Source organism: Staurois parvus, unplaced genomic scaffold (genome assembly GCF_062004578.1).
Source record: "Staurois parvus isolate SC_StPar_1 unplaced genomic scaffold, SC_StPar_1.0 ptg000592l, whole genome shotgun sequence".
In the NCBI taxonomy this organism is placed as follows: Eukaryota; Metazoa; Chordata; class Amphibia; order Anura; family Ranidae; genus Staurois; species Staurois parvus.
The window spans coordinates 272,118-289,699 of NW_028318388.1; the positions used below are offsets into that span (position 1 = coordinate 272,118).

The 17,582-nt window shown below is 41.5% G+C and overlaps 1 protein-coding gene across 1 annotated transcript; it reads left to right on the forward strand.

The window, feature by feature from the left end:
- Nucleotides 1-1,032: 1,032 nt before the first annotated feature.
- EBI3 (Epstein-Barr virus induced 3) lies at nt 1,033-15,826 on the forward strand. Its single transcript, XM_089692537.1, has 7 exons — nt 1,033-1,396; nt 3,087-3,160; nt 3,940-4,179; nt 6,466-6,583; nt 8,656-8,834; nt 10,714-10,877; nt 13,770-15,826. Exons 2-7 carry the CDS (start codon nt 3,091-3,093, stop codon nt 13,926-13,928), a joined length of 930 nt encoding a protein of 309 aa, XP_089548663.1. The 5' UTR covers nt 1,033-1,396; nt 3,087-3,090; the 3' UTR covers nt 13,929-15,826.
- The last annotated feature ends 1,756 nt before the right edge of the window (nt 15,827-17,582 follow it).

Consider the following 17,582-nt stretch of genomic DNA (forward strand, 5'->3'; position numbering starts at 1 on the left):
CCCCGGACAATTCCTTGAATGATCTTGCCTTGAACCGTGTTCATCTTGAACCTTGAACACTCCTCCCAAAAACCTCCTAATTTAAACCATGTCTCTGTACTTCCTCTTTGCCAGATTATTGTATTCTCTCCAGTCAATATCTCGTTCTTGTCACTCCTGTTGACATCCGTATTTTTGTTACTACTTGTTACCGATCCTTGGCTTGTTCCTCGACTACTCTTCTGCTTGATCCCAACCTGAAACTACTCGTTACCAACTTTGGCTTGTTTACTGACTATGCTTCTGCTTACCCCTACCTACTACATCTTCTACTGGACCCTGCCTTGCTCACCTCTTGGTGGGGTGATCCTGAGAACAGCAACCTGGTACTAACACACAGCAAAACCCATCACACCATCAGGACTCCTGGTGAACAGCAGTTAGTACTTAGACTCTGCACCTTAGGTGAGTCCATGTCATCCTCCAGGGTGACCTGCTTGCATAATTATCTTGTTGGTTGGTGAATGCCTTGCTACTGCTATACTTACTGACCTCGGAGCCTGTCTCTAGATCAGGACACCCTGGCTTGTTGATGCATTGAAAACTGATGAAAGTGGTTGTCATGGGCAACATCTGATTTTATTTCTTAATTTTCATGGAGTCCAGCCTCAGTTGACCAAACCAATGTGTGATGAAGCCATAATTAAATAAATGTTTTTTTTGCACGCCTAGGTGAGTCATTTGGCTTTTTGGGTACAACTCTTCCATGAAGACAACTTCAGATAAGAAGTTGAAGATAAGAAGAAGACTGTAAATGGGTGAACCAGGGTTACTGACACGCAGAAATGGTCCATTGTGTGCACAGATCAACCAGTAATATTGGGAACCAGTCTCTTAAATCATGGTTCGCAGGTTGTAAAGTGGTATATTATCACACAAAACCCCCCAAAAATGCTAGTAATCTCTACTACGTCCAGTAGGCTATAAGGGTTATGTAATGTCTACTGGTAACTTTAAACTGCTAAGAAAAATCCCAGAGCAATTTTTGATACCTGTCTCAAAGTCTTTGTTCTGGGAAAAGCATCATTGGGAGGCAAGTATGTGAAAAACACCATGGGCTTTCCAGTAAAACAATGGTATGTTCTCATATGCTGCAAGCAGAATTCTACCATGTGAGGAGTCAGAAACTCCTAGGCGCCACAGAGGTTCTTCCTCATTCTCTTTGTTTCTAGTAATTCCCTTCAGTATTCTTACCAGAATCGGAACTGAAAGATCAGAGATTTCACACAAGGAAGTATTTAAGATGTAAACACAATCTGAGATACTTCGGCAAATTGCAGCGCTGGCTTAACACCGTAGCTATTTCAAAGACCCTGCAGAAGAAGTAAAGCCATATTTTCCATAGTGCTTCACTAAGGTAGGATCTATCAGTTAAATGGCTCTTTGTTATTAGCCATGTTGTATTGTAGTGAGTAACTTCTGCTGGTCACACAAATAGAGACTTTCAGGCAATACCAAATGCCTTCATCCAGCTTTTGATCACAAAACCAACTGAAAGGAACAAGGGAACCTACCGTTCACTTAATGATGTCAACAGAAACTGTTGGTGGTAGATTGCATACATCCATTTGTTCCTTTTTGAAAATATGGTTAAAATTGGTTAACATTTCTATGTATATAGCTAAAATTAGTATCGGTTTTGTATTTTGTACTGGCTTTGAGTATCTCTCCGGACTCTTACTTTTTTGCTTTAAGCATTGATTTTTTTTTTTTATGCCAGCTAGGAATTCTGTGCTTTTTTGTTTGTAGTGAGGCCAAAAGTGTGTGCTGTCTTCTGTTGTGTTGTATTGAGTATGGCTGGCCACTGATGACAGATATCTCAGCAAGAACCAACAGTCTCTGCTTCTCTTTGTACTTTAATGCAATACTAGGGCCCTCCAGAATCTTTCAATGCTCACAGAGCATAAGGTGGGATTCACAATGAGATCTTCCAACACACTGGGAAATCTCACTGGGCAGCAACAAGGACCTCTGATGACAGAACTACTTATCAGTTCGGGGAGAATGTCATCTGGTGCCCAAGGCAAAGATGCCAAACTGAGCCCCCACTCGCTTTATTACAAATGAGTCAGCATCTTTTTGAGGCAAGAAAATATTAAAAACTTAAAATTAAAATAGAAGAGGTGTATTTAATTTAAAACAGTTCTCTTACACTGCACTCCACCTTCAAATGAAACTGCTGCCCCCTCTGCACCTGGGGCAGCTGCCCCTTCTGCCCCACCTTGTCCAAGCCCTGATGCTTATTATTTTCTATTCTATCATCTTTTAATTAACGATGGATAAAGAAGGGAATATTTTAAACTCCAGATGGTATTTTTGCTATCTGTGTCCAATTGGGAAGACTTTCCCTCATTTCATGTCTTAAAGACACAACAGGAAATGCTAGAAATCTCTCCAACATGGGATAAATCCCATCTTAGGTATTCACCAGAGCACTCTTGGATGATTTCCTATCTCCTCCCGTCCCAGCAACAACTGTAACAATTTTGGATTTCCCATCACTTGCTGTCAATGGACAATGGTCAACAGGACAAATATAGATGGTGAATGCCCCAAGTTCTGCAGAAATTAAAGCAGAACTCCATGGAAAAAACAAATTCCCATTCAGTGGGGCTGCGCCCGCACTGCATTCGTTAGCTGCTCGTTTTGTCCAGGTGTGCACCAAATGGCCATACTTACCTGATTCTTCAATCTTCCAGAAAACAAAGCTCGCCCTTGTCCAGTGGACTGTTCCTGACGATTTCTCATCCAGTGCCATTCTGTGGATGTGATGATGTCAGGAACAGTCCATGCACAAGACCGCTGGCTAAGGGGGGAGGGGGGGATGCAGGAGCGGCACTTGGACGATCAGCCGATTAGGTAAGTATATCTCCACTTCCCTCATCCCACTGCATGGGAGAAAACAATTTACTGGAATTCTTGTTTAAAACATGATAGAGGTTCTAACCCTTCTCTACTCCATCCAACACACAAAAAAAAGTTTTGGCTAAGAACACACTAATAGAGGTGGCATTGTGTTGAGTACCTTTTTTTGTCTTTTGTAACAGGAGGATGATCTTGGTGCTCGGTCTTGGCATCCTGCTAATTACGCCTTCTCCTACTGATTTCTTGGAGAACACAGGTGAAACAGAAAATATTCAAACTGCTCTGGTGATATAGAAAAAAAAATAACTTCTGATATTAGTAAGGCTGATATTTTTTTAAAAATTTGTAGTCTCATGCCCCCCCAACACACATACATATGGATCAGAGCTTGCTACCATTGGCTGTGAGCGCTGATCAGATGATGGTTTTCCAGAATGTCCCTTTGACCAAAGCCGGTCTTTAGACGGGCTTCTGTCGAATGAACAGTTGTACACACTGTCCGAGAGTCTGCTGAATCAGCCAATTTTCAGCCAGTGTGTACCCAGCTTTATATTGAGCCAAGCTAGCAGATGGGAAACCCAGGACGCAGGACAGGAAAATCACAGCTCTCATTGTATGTAGTATGGACTACTACAGTAAATTACAGCATCCACAATGGCCCTCCAGATGTCAGATATGCATACTCACATTGAGCCAGGTTGGCATAATAATAGTATGTAAAAAATATGATTCCTGGAGTTTGACTTTAAGACCCAGGATCTAATTTTTTTTGGGTAGTGCTCAGGTACAACTAACATTTCTGGTGGTTCCCTATGACATAGCACACTTACTTTTTGCATTGAGGTCAACCTACTGTCCATACATGCCTTTAGCCCCATATTACTACTTGGGGAAGTGTTTTGGATGCATTGGATGTTTGTTAGGGAAGGTTGTCAATGCATCCACAAAACAAAATATCAATGCATAGCAATGAAACAACAATGTATTGCATACTCTTGTTCGCGATACTAAGCTATCTATCTTTGCTTCTTATAGTGAGTGTTCCCATCACACAGCAGTATGAGCAGCTGGGAACAGACGTCATCTTGCAGTGCAACTCTCAGTTGCTGGGTGTTACATGGAAGCATAATGGTGTCTGGGTACCTCACAATACTAAGATGCATGCAAATGGACAGCAGCTGATTCTGATGGACGCGAAGAAGCACCAGGCTGGTACATACAGCTGTCATAACCATGAAAACAAGGTTTTATCTGTGACGGAGCTATACCTTGGGCGTGAGTTGAAACCTGTTTTTGCATACTAGAATGAGAAAAATTAGGGGAAAGCTTTTGCAAAGAAGTACAGTATATCAGATGTCATTGCGAACCTGTTTCTGTCAATGGTGTAGACCAGCGGCACGGGTGCTGCATGCGGCCCTTTGCTAGCATTTATCTGGCCCTTGGGGCATTATTGCCCCCACTGTCAGCAACAGTGAGGCATAGTTCCTGTGACCGACACCAGTGGAGCACTATTCCTTCCACTGACACCAATGATGGGGCACTATTCCTCCCACTGACACCAATGATGGGGCACTATTCCCCCCACTGATATCAATGATGGGGCACTATTCCTTCTACTGAGAACAATGATGGGGCACTATTCCTCCTACTGACACCAATGATGGGGCACTATTCCCCCCACTGATACCAATGATGGGGCACTATTCCTCCTACTGATAACAATGAAGGGGCACTATTCCTTCCACTAACACCAATGATGGGGCACTATTCCTCCCATTGACACCAATGATGGGACACTATTCCTCCCACTGACACCAATGATGGGGCACTATTCCTCCTACTGATAACAATGAAGGGGCACTATTCCTTCCACTAACACCAGTGGCCAGGCACTATTCCTCCCACTGACACCAATGATTGGATACTATTCCTCCCACTAACACCAGCACTTTTCTTCCCCCTAATACCAAAGATGGGACATTGCAAGTTGCCATACTCCTGAGACATATAGGAATCCAGACAGTGATCCTTCACTTCACTCCACATTTCTCAATTTTTTTATAATTTTGATGACGTAAGCAAACCCATATTTTTTGCTTTCAGTGCCAGAAAAAAAAAGACAATTGAAATGTAAGTAGCTTCTTAACAGAAATGCAGACAGTTCTTATTTGATATCATGTAAAAATGGGGTGTGCAGCGCTATACAAATAAAACACACTGTCATAAATATGACCAAAAGTAAAAAAAGTCCTATAGACTAAATGACAAAGAGTCCGAGGTGATATGGTATCAGTCCAGATAGGTATATTCCAGTGATGGAGTATATATGACTTCAATCCAAATGGGTATATTCCAACATTCCAACATGAAGGTGTAGAAAAATTGCCCACTCACCGGAAGTGCAATTTAATGTGCACATAGAAATTCCATGAAGCCGAAGGTCCTGTGAAGGTGCGGCCTGATGATAAAGGTGTCCTCTGGTGGTTAATGGGGTGACGGCTGCCAGAGATGATGGTCTGGACCTATATCCCGAATCATCCAACCTGGGCGGACTCCTACAATGCTGGGCTGAGATGTGGAGGCTCAGTGCCAGGTAATAGAGATGAAAACGCTCATGGTGTAGTATTGTGAAATGTATTTATTAGGGTATATATCATTATGGTAAACAGTAAACGTACAGGGTGATAATAACCTATACAAGTATAGTGTAAATGAGCTCTTGAATACACTGACCAGTGGATAAAAATGGTGGCCACCGGACCTCCTGATCCGGTGGCGTGACGTCAAAGCGTGCAGAGGCTCCTCCTATAGGAGGAGCCTCTGCACGCTTTGACATCACGCCACCGGATCAGGAGGTCCGGTGGCCACCATTTTTATCCACTGGTCAGTGTATTCAAGAGCTCATTTACACTATACTTGTATAGGTTATTATCACCCTGTACGTTTACTGTTTACCATAATGATATATACCCTAATAAATACATTTCACAATACTACACCATGAGCGTTTTCATCTCTATTACCTGGCACTGAGCCTCCACATCTCAGCCCAGCATTGTAGGAGTCCGCCCAGGTTGGATGATTCGGGATATAGGTCCAGACCATCATCTCTGGCAGCCGTCACCCCATTAACCACCAGAGGACACCTTTATCATCAGGCCGCACCTTCACAGGACCTTCGGCTTCATGGAATTTCTATGTGCACATTAAATTGCACTTCCGGTGAGTGGGCAATTTTTCTACACCTTCATGTTGGAATGTTGGAATATACTCATTTGGATTGAAGTCATATATACTCCATCACTGGAATATACCTATCTGGACTGATACCATATCACCTCGGACTCTTTGTCATTTAGTCTATAGGACTTTTTTTACTTTTGGTCATATTTATGACAGTGTGTTTTATTTGTATAGCGCTGCACACCCCATTTTTACGTTATATTCTTAGAAAGGCTCTGTGGTTCCTTTTTGTGCACTAGCAGCTTTATAAGGTGCGCTCGCTAACTCACATATTTATACTTTATTTGATATCATGATCATTAACAGATTTGTGTTCAGTTCCTCCACAGATAGTGAATGTCCAGTGCTGGGCCTCAGAGTACCCAGAAAAGATTAACTGTACCTGGGATGTCCGGCCTGACTCTCACTTACACACTACCTTCATTTCTACCTATAGGTAATTGACGTTCATGTCTCTGTGTGTTTTGGGTGGAGGCTTGTACTGCCTAGCTGGGATCAGGTAATGGACCTGCGCAGTTTGAGATCTGACTCCAAATGGCCGATCCCTGAGTTGCATATATCCAGAAATATCAGCCAATTCCAGTTGTGTTCTTCTTTAGCTTTCTTTTTTTTCATGTTTGATTTATGGTTTTTTCCCGCTCTCAAAATAGATTGACTCAAATCAGCTCCCACTCCTCTTGCCGGAGTTCCTGGGCCACATACAAGTCCATATGCCTGTTAGCAATGGTGACCCCGCCATTAAGGAGACCCTGTAACTACCTTAAAAAAAAATGTAGGCAAAAGCACAAAAAAAAAAGTTTACATTTTTACTTGCAATGTGTTCTCTTCAACAAACATGTTTTTATTCATGTGCAATGTGCCTTTGAACATTCTACCAAATTTTTTCGGTCATTCATCAATTCTTTAGTACAGCCACAGTTCTCCATCCCTACTGGCATGTCGTAGACGTCTCTTCTGGAAGTGTCTAAATACCGTCCTTGCTGGCCAAGCTCCTACAACCCTCTCCTCACCCTCCTATGTAGCAGCTGTAGGGAAGAGCGAAGAGGAATAGCAAAGAGTTTTCCTTGAGTGACAGCTCTGAGTCTGCTGACATCACATCCAAGTTGGTGGCATCCAGCAGCAGTCTCAAATCTTTTGAAACTCTGAAAAGGGAGGCTCTTGCAGGCAAATAACATGCATATATTAAATGCACATATAATTTAGGAGAAAGATTGTTGCCGAAATGAATGTTCTCGCTACAGGGTCGCTTTAAGGTCCTTATTCAGACAGGACAAAGATTTAAAATCGTTATTATTTGTTTTTCATAGAATATTGTGTTTTGATATCCCTGTTTCAAACTATAGATCTGGGGTTTTCAAACTATGGCATGTGGGCCACATCTGCCCCGTAGCTAGGGTCACTGGTATATCTTCAATACACAGAGATTGAGGATTCAAGTCAGCAGAGGCCGCCTATGGTCTTCTCTCTCACTGACCCCCCCCCCCCACACACACACACACAGTCTCTTAAAGGCTAATTTCACCTTTCTGAACATGTTACATGCATGTATAGGGTGTAGCAGGTAACATGTTCAGCACCCACTCTCTCTCCCATCGATCCCTCATTGTGACAGGGGGTGGGGGATATTCTCCCTACACCTGCTGTCACAATTTGTAAACAGCACTACTGTGCAGGCTCCGCCCACAAAGCTACATCAATAATTCATAGAGTTCTGTGAATTAATGAACTACAACTACCATCAGTCATTGCAGCTAACGTCTTGTAGTTCTCAATGAACTAAGAGGGTGCTGGTGAGCACTCTTGTAGTTAATTGATCTTCCTGCCTATACGGGGGAGGTATGGGCAGACAGCTATCCTTAGAGTCTGAAGGATTTTTTTTTTAACCTGCAAAACAAAATGTGCATTTATTTATTTATGTATTTATTTATTTAAAGGTGAACTTATTCTTTAACAACCAATCATGTCCTTGCCCAAGCATTCAAAGGAGGACAGAACTTCCTCCATCCAGACCTACTTTGCCTCCGGCTCCCGCCCTGCTGCTACAACTGTGCTGTAAGCCTTACTATTGACATTGATTTAAAGGGGAACTTTTATGGGGACCTGGATGTAAGCATACCACCCAACTTTCTGAAATGATAAATAGGGACACCTTCTAGCACACAGTATGTAGCCAAAGGTCATGTCCCTGTCAGGCACCAGGTTACAATAACCACAACGATCTAATATGCAGAAAATGATTGGTTAAACCCCCAAACAGATTTTTTTTTTACCTCTTAATTTTTCAGAAATATAAAAGGTTTGATAAAAAGATTACTACAGTAAAACACTTTTGATGAACCTGATGTAACAGGGACTCTGATGGTTACTAATTATAGTAAAATAAATGATGTGGCCCTCATCCTGAACCGTTTGGGGACCCCTGCTACAGATCATTTGAATTTGCAAAATCATCTTGGATCAAACACAAATAGTAGTTCTTTTTCAACTGCAAATTATGCCACTCTGCAGGTTGGGATGGACTGATCAGGACCCTACGAGCCAGTGCCTTCAGCTTGACTTTAATCCATACAGCTGCCAGATTACAGACTTCAAGATGTTTGCAGACGTTCCATACATTGTAAATGTGACTGCTGTCAATCCACTGGGATCATTTACGCTACTGCATCACTTTTTTGTAGAGAACATCAGTAAGTTCTGAAACTAGAGTTAAAGGGAGATGAATTTCTAGAGTATATTTATTTCTGTCTTTACTTGTTGTATCATTGCTTAACTCTTCTATTTAAACTGGTAATTTCTTGACTGTCATGCCCATCATCAGGCTTTCGCACTTTACTGAACCAGAAATATTAAATATTGATGGTGTAGCAAGGTAATTAGTATTTTCAGGAGAAGATCAGCAGTAGCAGGTCCACATTTCTCGCATATTAACTTACCTTTAAATCCTAAGCTCACTTTTTCACTAAAGTACACCTGGTAGCCTGGGGCCCCAGTGTGCTTAAAAAAAAAAAAAAATGCTGTGCCATTTTCAAATAGCGTCCTTCATTTTAATGTGAAGTGAAACAACAAGAAGCGCACCAACCTTGTGCATTACCTCAGTAACCAAAATTTATTTAGTAAAAGAATGGTACTCACAAACAGCGAATAAAAACAGGCATGTAAGTCCTCCAAGGGACTTCAAAGGCAAGAGGCCAGCGCGAATCCCACCATGGGGGTAGGCACTCAGTACATCTGACGCGTTTCGAAGGTCATGCCTTCTTCCTCAGAGCTGACTGGACTGAGAGTGTATGCTCCCATTTATGCCCCCAGACTGAAATAGGGCCCTCCCAGATGGGTTGGGCTGTCCTGGGCCGGGAGGAGGGGCCCGGGTGTCAACAAAGTGCAGTAACTAGTCATCAAGATATATATATATATTAAAATATATATATATATATATATCAAGATTTTTGTTGACACCCGGGCTCCTCCTCCCGGCCCAGGACAGCCCAACCCATCTGGGAGGGCCCTATTTCAGTCTGGGGGCATAAATGGGAGCATACACTCTCAGTCCAGTCAGCTCTGAGGAAGAAGGCATGACCTTCGAAACGCGTCAGCTGTACTGAGTGTCTACCCCCATGATGGGATTCGCGCTGGCCTCTTGGCTTTCAAGCCCCTTGGAGGACTTACATGCCTGTTTTTATTCGCTGTTTGTGAGTACCATTCTTTTACTAAATAAATTTTGGTTACTGAGGTAATGCACAAGGTTGGTGCGCTTCTTGTTGTTTCACTTCACAGTTTTGTTCGGGCTTCCCCAGCCTTGGTTTGGAGCTGCACGACTTTGTATACTCCGGTGGTTGCTTTTCTGGAGTTTTGATTTCATCTACTCACCACCGGCCTGGGTCCCGGAGCGCAGGAGAATCGCATTTGGTTCCTTCATTTTAATACCATATCAGTAGGCCATGATTGACATCTCACTCCCAGCATCACATTAGGAAGCTCACTTCTGCATTCCAAACCCACGCATGCAGTCTGATCTCCCTACTATTGGGTGAGTGTACTGAGCCTGCACGTTTGGACCACGGAAGTGCATTCATACCTGTGATAGCGGGAATGAGCACCTAACATTTGGAGCATCACGGAACTTGGCTAGGATGCGGCTGACTGTTTCAGGGGGGGCTTTTGTGAAAGGCTTTGGGGGTATCAGTCATAGCTTACTAGTAAGGCATTAAAACGAAGGACAGCATTTGAAAACTACATAGCGTATTTCAACACAACGGGGTTGATTTACTAAAACTGGAAACTGCAAAACATGTTGCAGCTGTGCATGGTAACCAGCTTCTAACTTCAGCTTGTTTAATTAAGCTTTGACAAAAAAAAGAAAAAAAGAAAAAGAAAAACAACTAGAAGCAGATTGATTTCTACCAGATTTTACACTTTCCAATTTTAGTAAATCAAACATATTGGGACAACATAGTGTAGTTTTAGTAAAAAGGTAAACTTGACCTTTAAAGAGGGATACATGCAAGGTTGAAGATTGTGATTACATTTGTTTTTTCCCCATTTGCTTTAAATGTTTCTATTTTCTAACAGTACGGCCAGATCCACCTGTGAATGTAAGCTTATCCCTTGTACATGGAGATAGCAGGAAACTATTACTGCAGTGGAGCCCACCTCTTTCTTGGCCATATCCAGACTATTTCCCGCTGTCTTATTTGATCCGCTACAGAAGGACGGGTGTTAAACTGTACAAAGTGGTGAGAAACTGAAAGTTAATTATATCTTTATTTTTGTTTCCACGTACTAAATTATTCTAGATCATTTTCAGTTAAAAAAATAAAACACTGTGGACTTGATTCTTGTCAGTGGCGGAACTACCATGGTTGCAAAAGGTCGCATTTGCGACCAGGCCCTGACATTCTGCCACTGTGGGAGGGGCAAGAGAGCAGGAAGGGGGCCTGCTGCAGAACATGTGAAAGGGTCCCACTGCAGACCATAATAAAGGGTGCCATGACAACAGCTAAGGGTCCCAGGACAAGGTAGGGGGGGGGGCTCTTCGTGACTTCTTTCACTGGGGCACTGAAGGTTCTAGTTATGCCTCTGCTTCTTGTACTTACAGGCAAAAGTATGGTTGGGGATATTACAGATAATGTAAAGAAATGTTTTAGAGGGTAGCATGTGTAGAGTGTGCAGGGTACATTATTGGCCACTAAATATAGCTGAAGAGGGTGAAGGACATGATGTCAGGCAATATACTGTATATGAAAGAGCAGTGCAAAGGATAGACCAGCAAGCAGTACATGGGAAGAAGAGTACCAGAAGGTATGACCATGGACAATAGGTACAGGAAAAAAATGAGGAGGGTAAGATGCTGGGCAGTATCTGCAGGAAAGAATTATGGCGGGTATGTTAGGAAGTAGTATGTGCCAGAGAGGAGTACGGTATGACAGCAGGCAGTATGTGTATAAAGGAAGGTATAAGGGGGGTACAGGAGAGAGTTGCAGATAGTAAGGAGTGCATTGCCACCATGTCACACACTCTGGAGATCTATAGTGGCCATGCCAGTGCATATTATGCAGCCATGGTTCATTGTTGTTATCGTCAGGAAACCCACCTTAAGAAATGCAATGGAACTAGAGTGCATATAGACAGAAGGTGGCTGGGAAAAAAAAATCATCAGATACATAGTGCTGATATGCAACAAAGAGAGGGGAAAAAAGTGTAAAATAACTATTTTATTAAAAAAAGAAGGCAGCAGTTATTTATGTGTGGTTGCTTTAGCTGCCGCTCAGTTGGGGTGTACAGCGGGTAAAAAAAAAAAAAAGTATTGAACACGTCACTATTTTTCTTGCTAAAGGTGCTATTGACATGAAATTTTCACATGTCAGTAACAACCCATGAAATCTATCCATACATAGAAACCAAAACAAATACGTTCATAAATTAAGTTATGTGTAATAAAATGGAACGACGCAGGGAAAAGGTATTGAACACTTGTAGAAAGAAAGGTGCAACAGGCATTGAAAGCCAAGACACCTGCTGAAATCTATCAGTAGTTAGAAAGCAATCCTGCCCCTTGTCAGTGCAAATAATATCAGCTGGTTTAGTCTCAAATGATGGCCTTTAAAAAGGTGTCTCATTACCAAGGTGTCAAACAAGAAACACCTCATGATGGGTAAAAGCAAAGAGCTCTCTCAAGACCTTCGCAATCTTACTGAAAAACATACTGATAGCATTGGTTACGGAAGGATTTCTATACTTTTGAATGTTCCAGTGAGCACTGTTGGGGCCATAATCTGGAAGTGGAAAGAACATCATTTCACCATAAACTAGCCACGACCAGGTGCTCCTCACATGATTTCTGACAGAGGAGTGAAAAGAATTATCAGAAGAGTTGTCAACAGCCAAGGACCACTTACTTGTGGAGAGCTTCAGAAAGACCTGAAATTAGTAGGTACAATTGTTTAAAGGAAAATAAATAAGTAATTCACTCTACCGCCAGGGCCTAAATGCACGCTCATCAAGTAAGACTCCGTTGCTGAAGAAAAAGCATGTTGAAGCTTGTTTAAAGTTTGCTGCACAGCATTTAGACAAGCCTGTGAAATACTGAGAGAATATAGTCTGGTCAGATGAGACCAAAATTGAACTCTTTGGATGCCATAATACACACCATGTTTGGAGGTCAAATGGCACTGCACATCACCCCAAAAAACCATACCAACAGTGAAGCATGGAGGTGGGAACATTATGGTGTGAGGCATACGGTACTGGCAAACTTCATATTACTGAAGGAATGATGAATGGAAAAATGGACCAAGACATTCTTGATAAAAATCTGCTGTCATCTACCAGGATGATGAAGATGAAATGAGGATGGACATTTCACAAAGACAATGATCCCAAACACAAAGCCAAAGAAACACTTAATTGGTTTGAGAGAAGGAAACTAAAGCTGCTAGAATGGCCTAGCCAACCAGCTGACTTGAATCTAATAGAAAATCTATGGAAAGAACTAAATATCAGAGTTCATAGAAGAGGCTCACGGAACCTTCAAGATTTGAAGACTTTTTGTGTGGTAGAATGGGCCAAAGCCACACCTGAGCAATGCATGCGACTAGGTTCTCCATACAGGAGGCATCTTGAAGATGTCATTACCAACAAAAAATTTTGTATGAAGTATTAAATAAATTCCAGTTAGTGTATTCAATACTTTTTCCCTCTGTCATTCCATTTTATTACACAACTTAATTTCTGAACTTATTTGTTGCGTTTCTTTGTATATATGGATTGCATGGGTTGTTACTGACATGTGGTGAAAATGTCATGTCAATAGCACCTTTAGAAATATATTTACTGAGAAAAATGGTGACATGTTCAATACTTATTTTACTTGCTGTACTTTAATCAGTGGATAAGTTTTGCATGCATCTGAATGTGCAATGTTGTAAATGTGTCTATATTACAGACTTACCAAACAAATATGATATATGTTGGGAACGCTGCATAACCACTTTGATTTACATAACAAAAACCTATTTTAACGTAAAAAAAAAAGCACCGGAAAAATACAGACGTGCTAAATGTCATCCATTTAAAAATCACTTAAATTGTGTAAATTCTGCTGTCTTGTGTTTCTTTGCACCCCGCAGGTTGGGCCCTATGAGCAGACTTCTTTCCTTATCATGGGAAACCGCCCCGGGTCCACTGTACTTGTGCAAGTTGCGGCCAGGGATTTTACCGGAGCAGGACACTACAGCGAATGGAGCACAGTGGTGACTGGACAACCATGGAGACCACATAGAAGCTAAACAGTAGAGTGACTGTTGTAGAGAAGTCAATAAGATGCAAACTTTCAGCGCCGGTTCATATATATGCGGATTGGATACAGTTTAATCCACATCTAATCCGCATGACATGTGAAATAACATTGCTTCCTATGGTGCCTGTTCACATATGTCCAGTGCACTGGTGGTGTGGATTCAGTGTAGACTGAAAAAAAGTGCTGTCCAATTTTTGAGCAGCGAGGTCCGGTTCAGGTGCAGATCAAAGGCTATTGACTTCTATGGAAACCGTTTCTAAACCGCATACGTGTGAACAGGATAAAATCCTAACCTGAACCTGATGTAAACCTGATCTGAACTGCTGAACAACAACTGTGTCAATTAGCTGTTCAACCTGAGCTTCAATCCACACCGCACGTGTGTGAATCATCTCTCATTCTCCTGCTCTCACGTTCCAATGCTTTTTTAAACTGGACTAGCTGCAATGAGGCAAAACATGTAAGTCTTGTAAGTCTGGGGCTGAAATAACACATTTATTTGAGCACTGCTGTACACCCTCCAGTATGGTAACTCATAGAAAACCATTGAGGGGGGCCACACTCCCCAGTAAATAACATTTCATAAATGTGAGGAAATTCCTGCTACGCACCACCCCCTCCTGTTAGCAGCTTCTGATCATGTGCAGATAGCTGTGCCATCACTTTGGAAGCAAAGATATGTATGTCCTACCCTTATCTGCCAGAATAAGCAAAAAATGGCAGTTCATATTTGCTTATCTCAGAAGCATTCATAAACAAGGCCCAATGTACGCTACAGATACTCAGCATCTACTTTAAAATACAGTAATTTGAGCCTTGTGCATCAAAAATCCTCCTTATGGAGAACAAGGAGGTTGCCACAACTAATCACCTTCTATAGACTGGCGACATGAAAAAGTCCTGACACCACTGGATCATTATGACAGCTAGAGGACTAGCTTTTTTTTTTTTTAGAAGGCTATGTTAGCAACGGTTGACTCTAAGATTCCTCTGAACAGGTTTTCTTGAAGAACTCAAAAGAAACCAGTATCAAACCCACCCTAAAAAATGACAGTTAGGGTCTGTGTCAACAGGCTTTGGACTTATGTCAGTGGCATCATTTTGAGACACCCAAGATCCTTCAGACTTATTGACAGGTGCATTTAACCCTTTCAGGACCAAGGGACGTATTTGTCCCATGTTTTTAATTGCGTGTATCATCTGATTAAGAACTTAAAACTCTTCTTTTTTTTTTTGGTTTGAGTCAAAATATTAGTTCTTATCAACAAACGGATATAGCTTTTTGCCAATTATTTCATGAAATGGCTTAGTTACAGCAACTGAAGTGTACGAACTTTAAAAACAAAAAAATTGATTCTTTTGGCGTTCCAAAATCTTACGGTCCTCAAAGCGTTAACGTGCGTGCAACCCCATTCTGATCAGCTTTAGGAAGGTTTTGCTTTCCAATCAGACTTGTATGGGAATGCAAAAGTCATTCAAAGTTAACACAAAGGCCCTCGACACAGACATAACAACTAGTTTAAAGCTGTACTAAAAAGCATCATATTAATGACATAATTGCGTTGATCCAGCTTGGTCTAACTCATATTCCACAGATTACATGGCACTGCCACCATGACGTCACCACTCCTCCCTCTCCATCTCAACCAATCAGGGAATGCAAATCTCTCCAACAGAGAGAACAGTATTCCACTTTGAGAATGCAAATTTGTCCAACAGGAAAAAAAAGCAATACAAAATTCTGACCTGTTATTAGTGCCAATTCCTGTTACGATTAACTTTTTCATGCACATCTTCTTGCATCTTGCTTGCTGTATGTTTAAAACAAATGCATTTATATGTCAGTATAGATCAGCTTTGAACAAAAAAAAAAAACCCAAAAGTGTTTGTCTCAGGAGTCATGTTTATTCTTTGTTGCGGTTTCATAGTACATCTGGATCATTTTGATTTTCACATATTCGCATGCTGCTGTGTAAACCAGAACCCCGGATTTATTATTTAGAAAAATAGAGTGAAGAGGAACAGTGCGATTAATGACAAATTTATACATCCAGCTAGAGAAGCCTTTTGCTATTCACAAAATAAAATAAGATAGATACATATTTCTTAATATGATACGTCATTGTTCCTAAAACAGCAAGCTAAAATAAGATACTTAAAGCAGACCTCCCCCACCTTAAAAACACACTAATAGAATCCAAGTTTTGAAACCGATAGTTACTGGGGGTTACTTGCCTCTTTCTTGTAGTTTGTTCCCAGTATCACTCATGTAGCTAAAGCCATGGCATAGTATAGGAAAAAAAAGGCCTTTGCCCCAAGATCTCGCAGCTTACAGATGAGATCTCCCTGGAAGTCACTAGCAACATAACCATTCCAGGGTAAAGCTGTGAAGTCCTGACAGCGTCACTAGTGCTTCAATATACCAGGAAGTGGGATTAAACAATTGCAATTAATAAAATAAATATTTTATTTAAAATATAGCTTGAAAGAGGTTTAAAATCAGCATGCAGAGCTGCATGCACCATTCATTTTTAGTGTTGAAGGTGGAAAGGTCCGCTTTAAATTTAGTTATGTAAACGTTTCTTCCAAGTAAACAGTTTAAAAACATTTTACCCGCTGACTTAAAGCATTAACGATTTACTGTGGTACTGAGTTGCTGACATTTTTAATTTTGCGTATCTATGTGTGAGACTTTACTAAGTGGCTTTCATTGGATAAAACGGAGTCAAAGGTCACAATACAACTGAATATCACTGATGAAGAGTACAAGCCCTGCCACTGTACACGGGTTAGAACGGTTTAGAAAAGGGCAAAAGAATGGGCACTTTTTTGTGCATTAAAACAATGTTTAATTAAAGAACACCAATCTTGCGCTCACAATGGTGTAGAAGTGAGCAGCACCTGTAGTAAGCCTAGGAGATGATGGAATCTGACTGTTCCAAATGTGATCTTTGTAAGGGTGACTGACCAACCAGATGATGGAATAAGATGCCCTCACAGCATAATACAAGCCTCACTCCCCTATAGCAAGGGGGGATAAGGCAACACATTTCAGGGGGCTATTTGTAACAGTAATTAATATAACTTACACAAACTAACGGAGGCAGACTCAATAGTTTATTCAGAAGATGATATTGATATATTTAGGACTTTTTATCTTACTATTGCAGTAGCTCACGTGGTATACTGAATGAAATCTTCAGTGCCAATTCACACTGATGCGGTGCGTGATTTGCAGCTATTACTGTGCGTTTCCCACACCGCATCACAATTGCACTGCATTCAGCGAACCGATGCAGGTGTCAATGTTGAGTTACGGACACCCCAGAAAGGGGCTGCAAAATGCAGTGCGATTGGCTGAATCAGATTGCATGGGTGTGAACACCTATGCGATCCAATTTCAGTGCTGTGAAAAAAAGGTGCCTGCACCCTTTTTATGTGGTTGCAGTGCAATTTGAGAGATACAAAATAAAGAGGCTCAAATTGCACTGCAAAGAATCGAATGTGATTTGAACAGGATAGCGGTGCGATTCCTGTCCGATTCACATGCGGTTTCCTGCACTGCATCAGTGTGAATCAGCACTCACAGACTGAAGAAAACTTGTAACTCACAGAACAATGGTTGGGAAGCACCAGCTTAAAG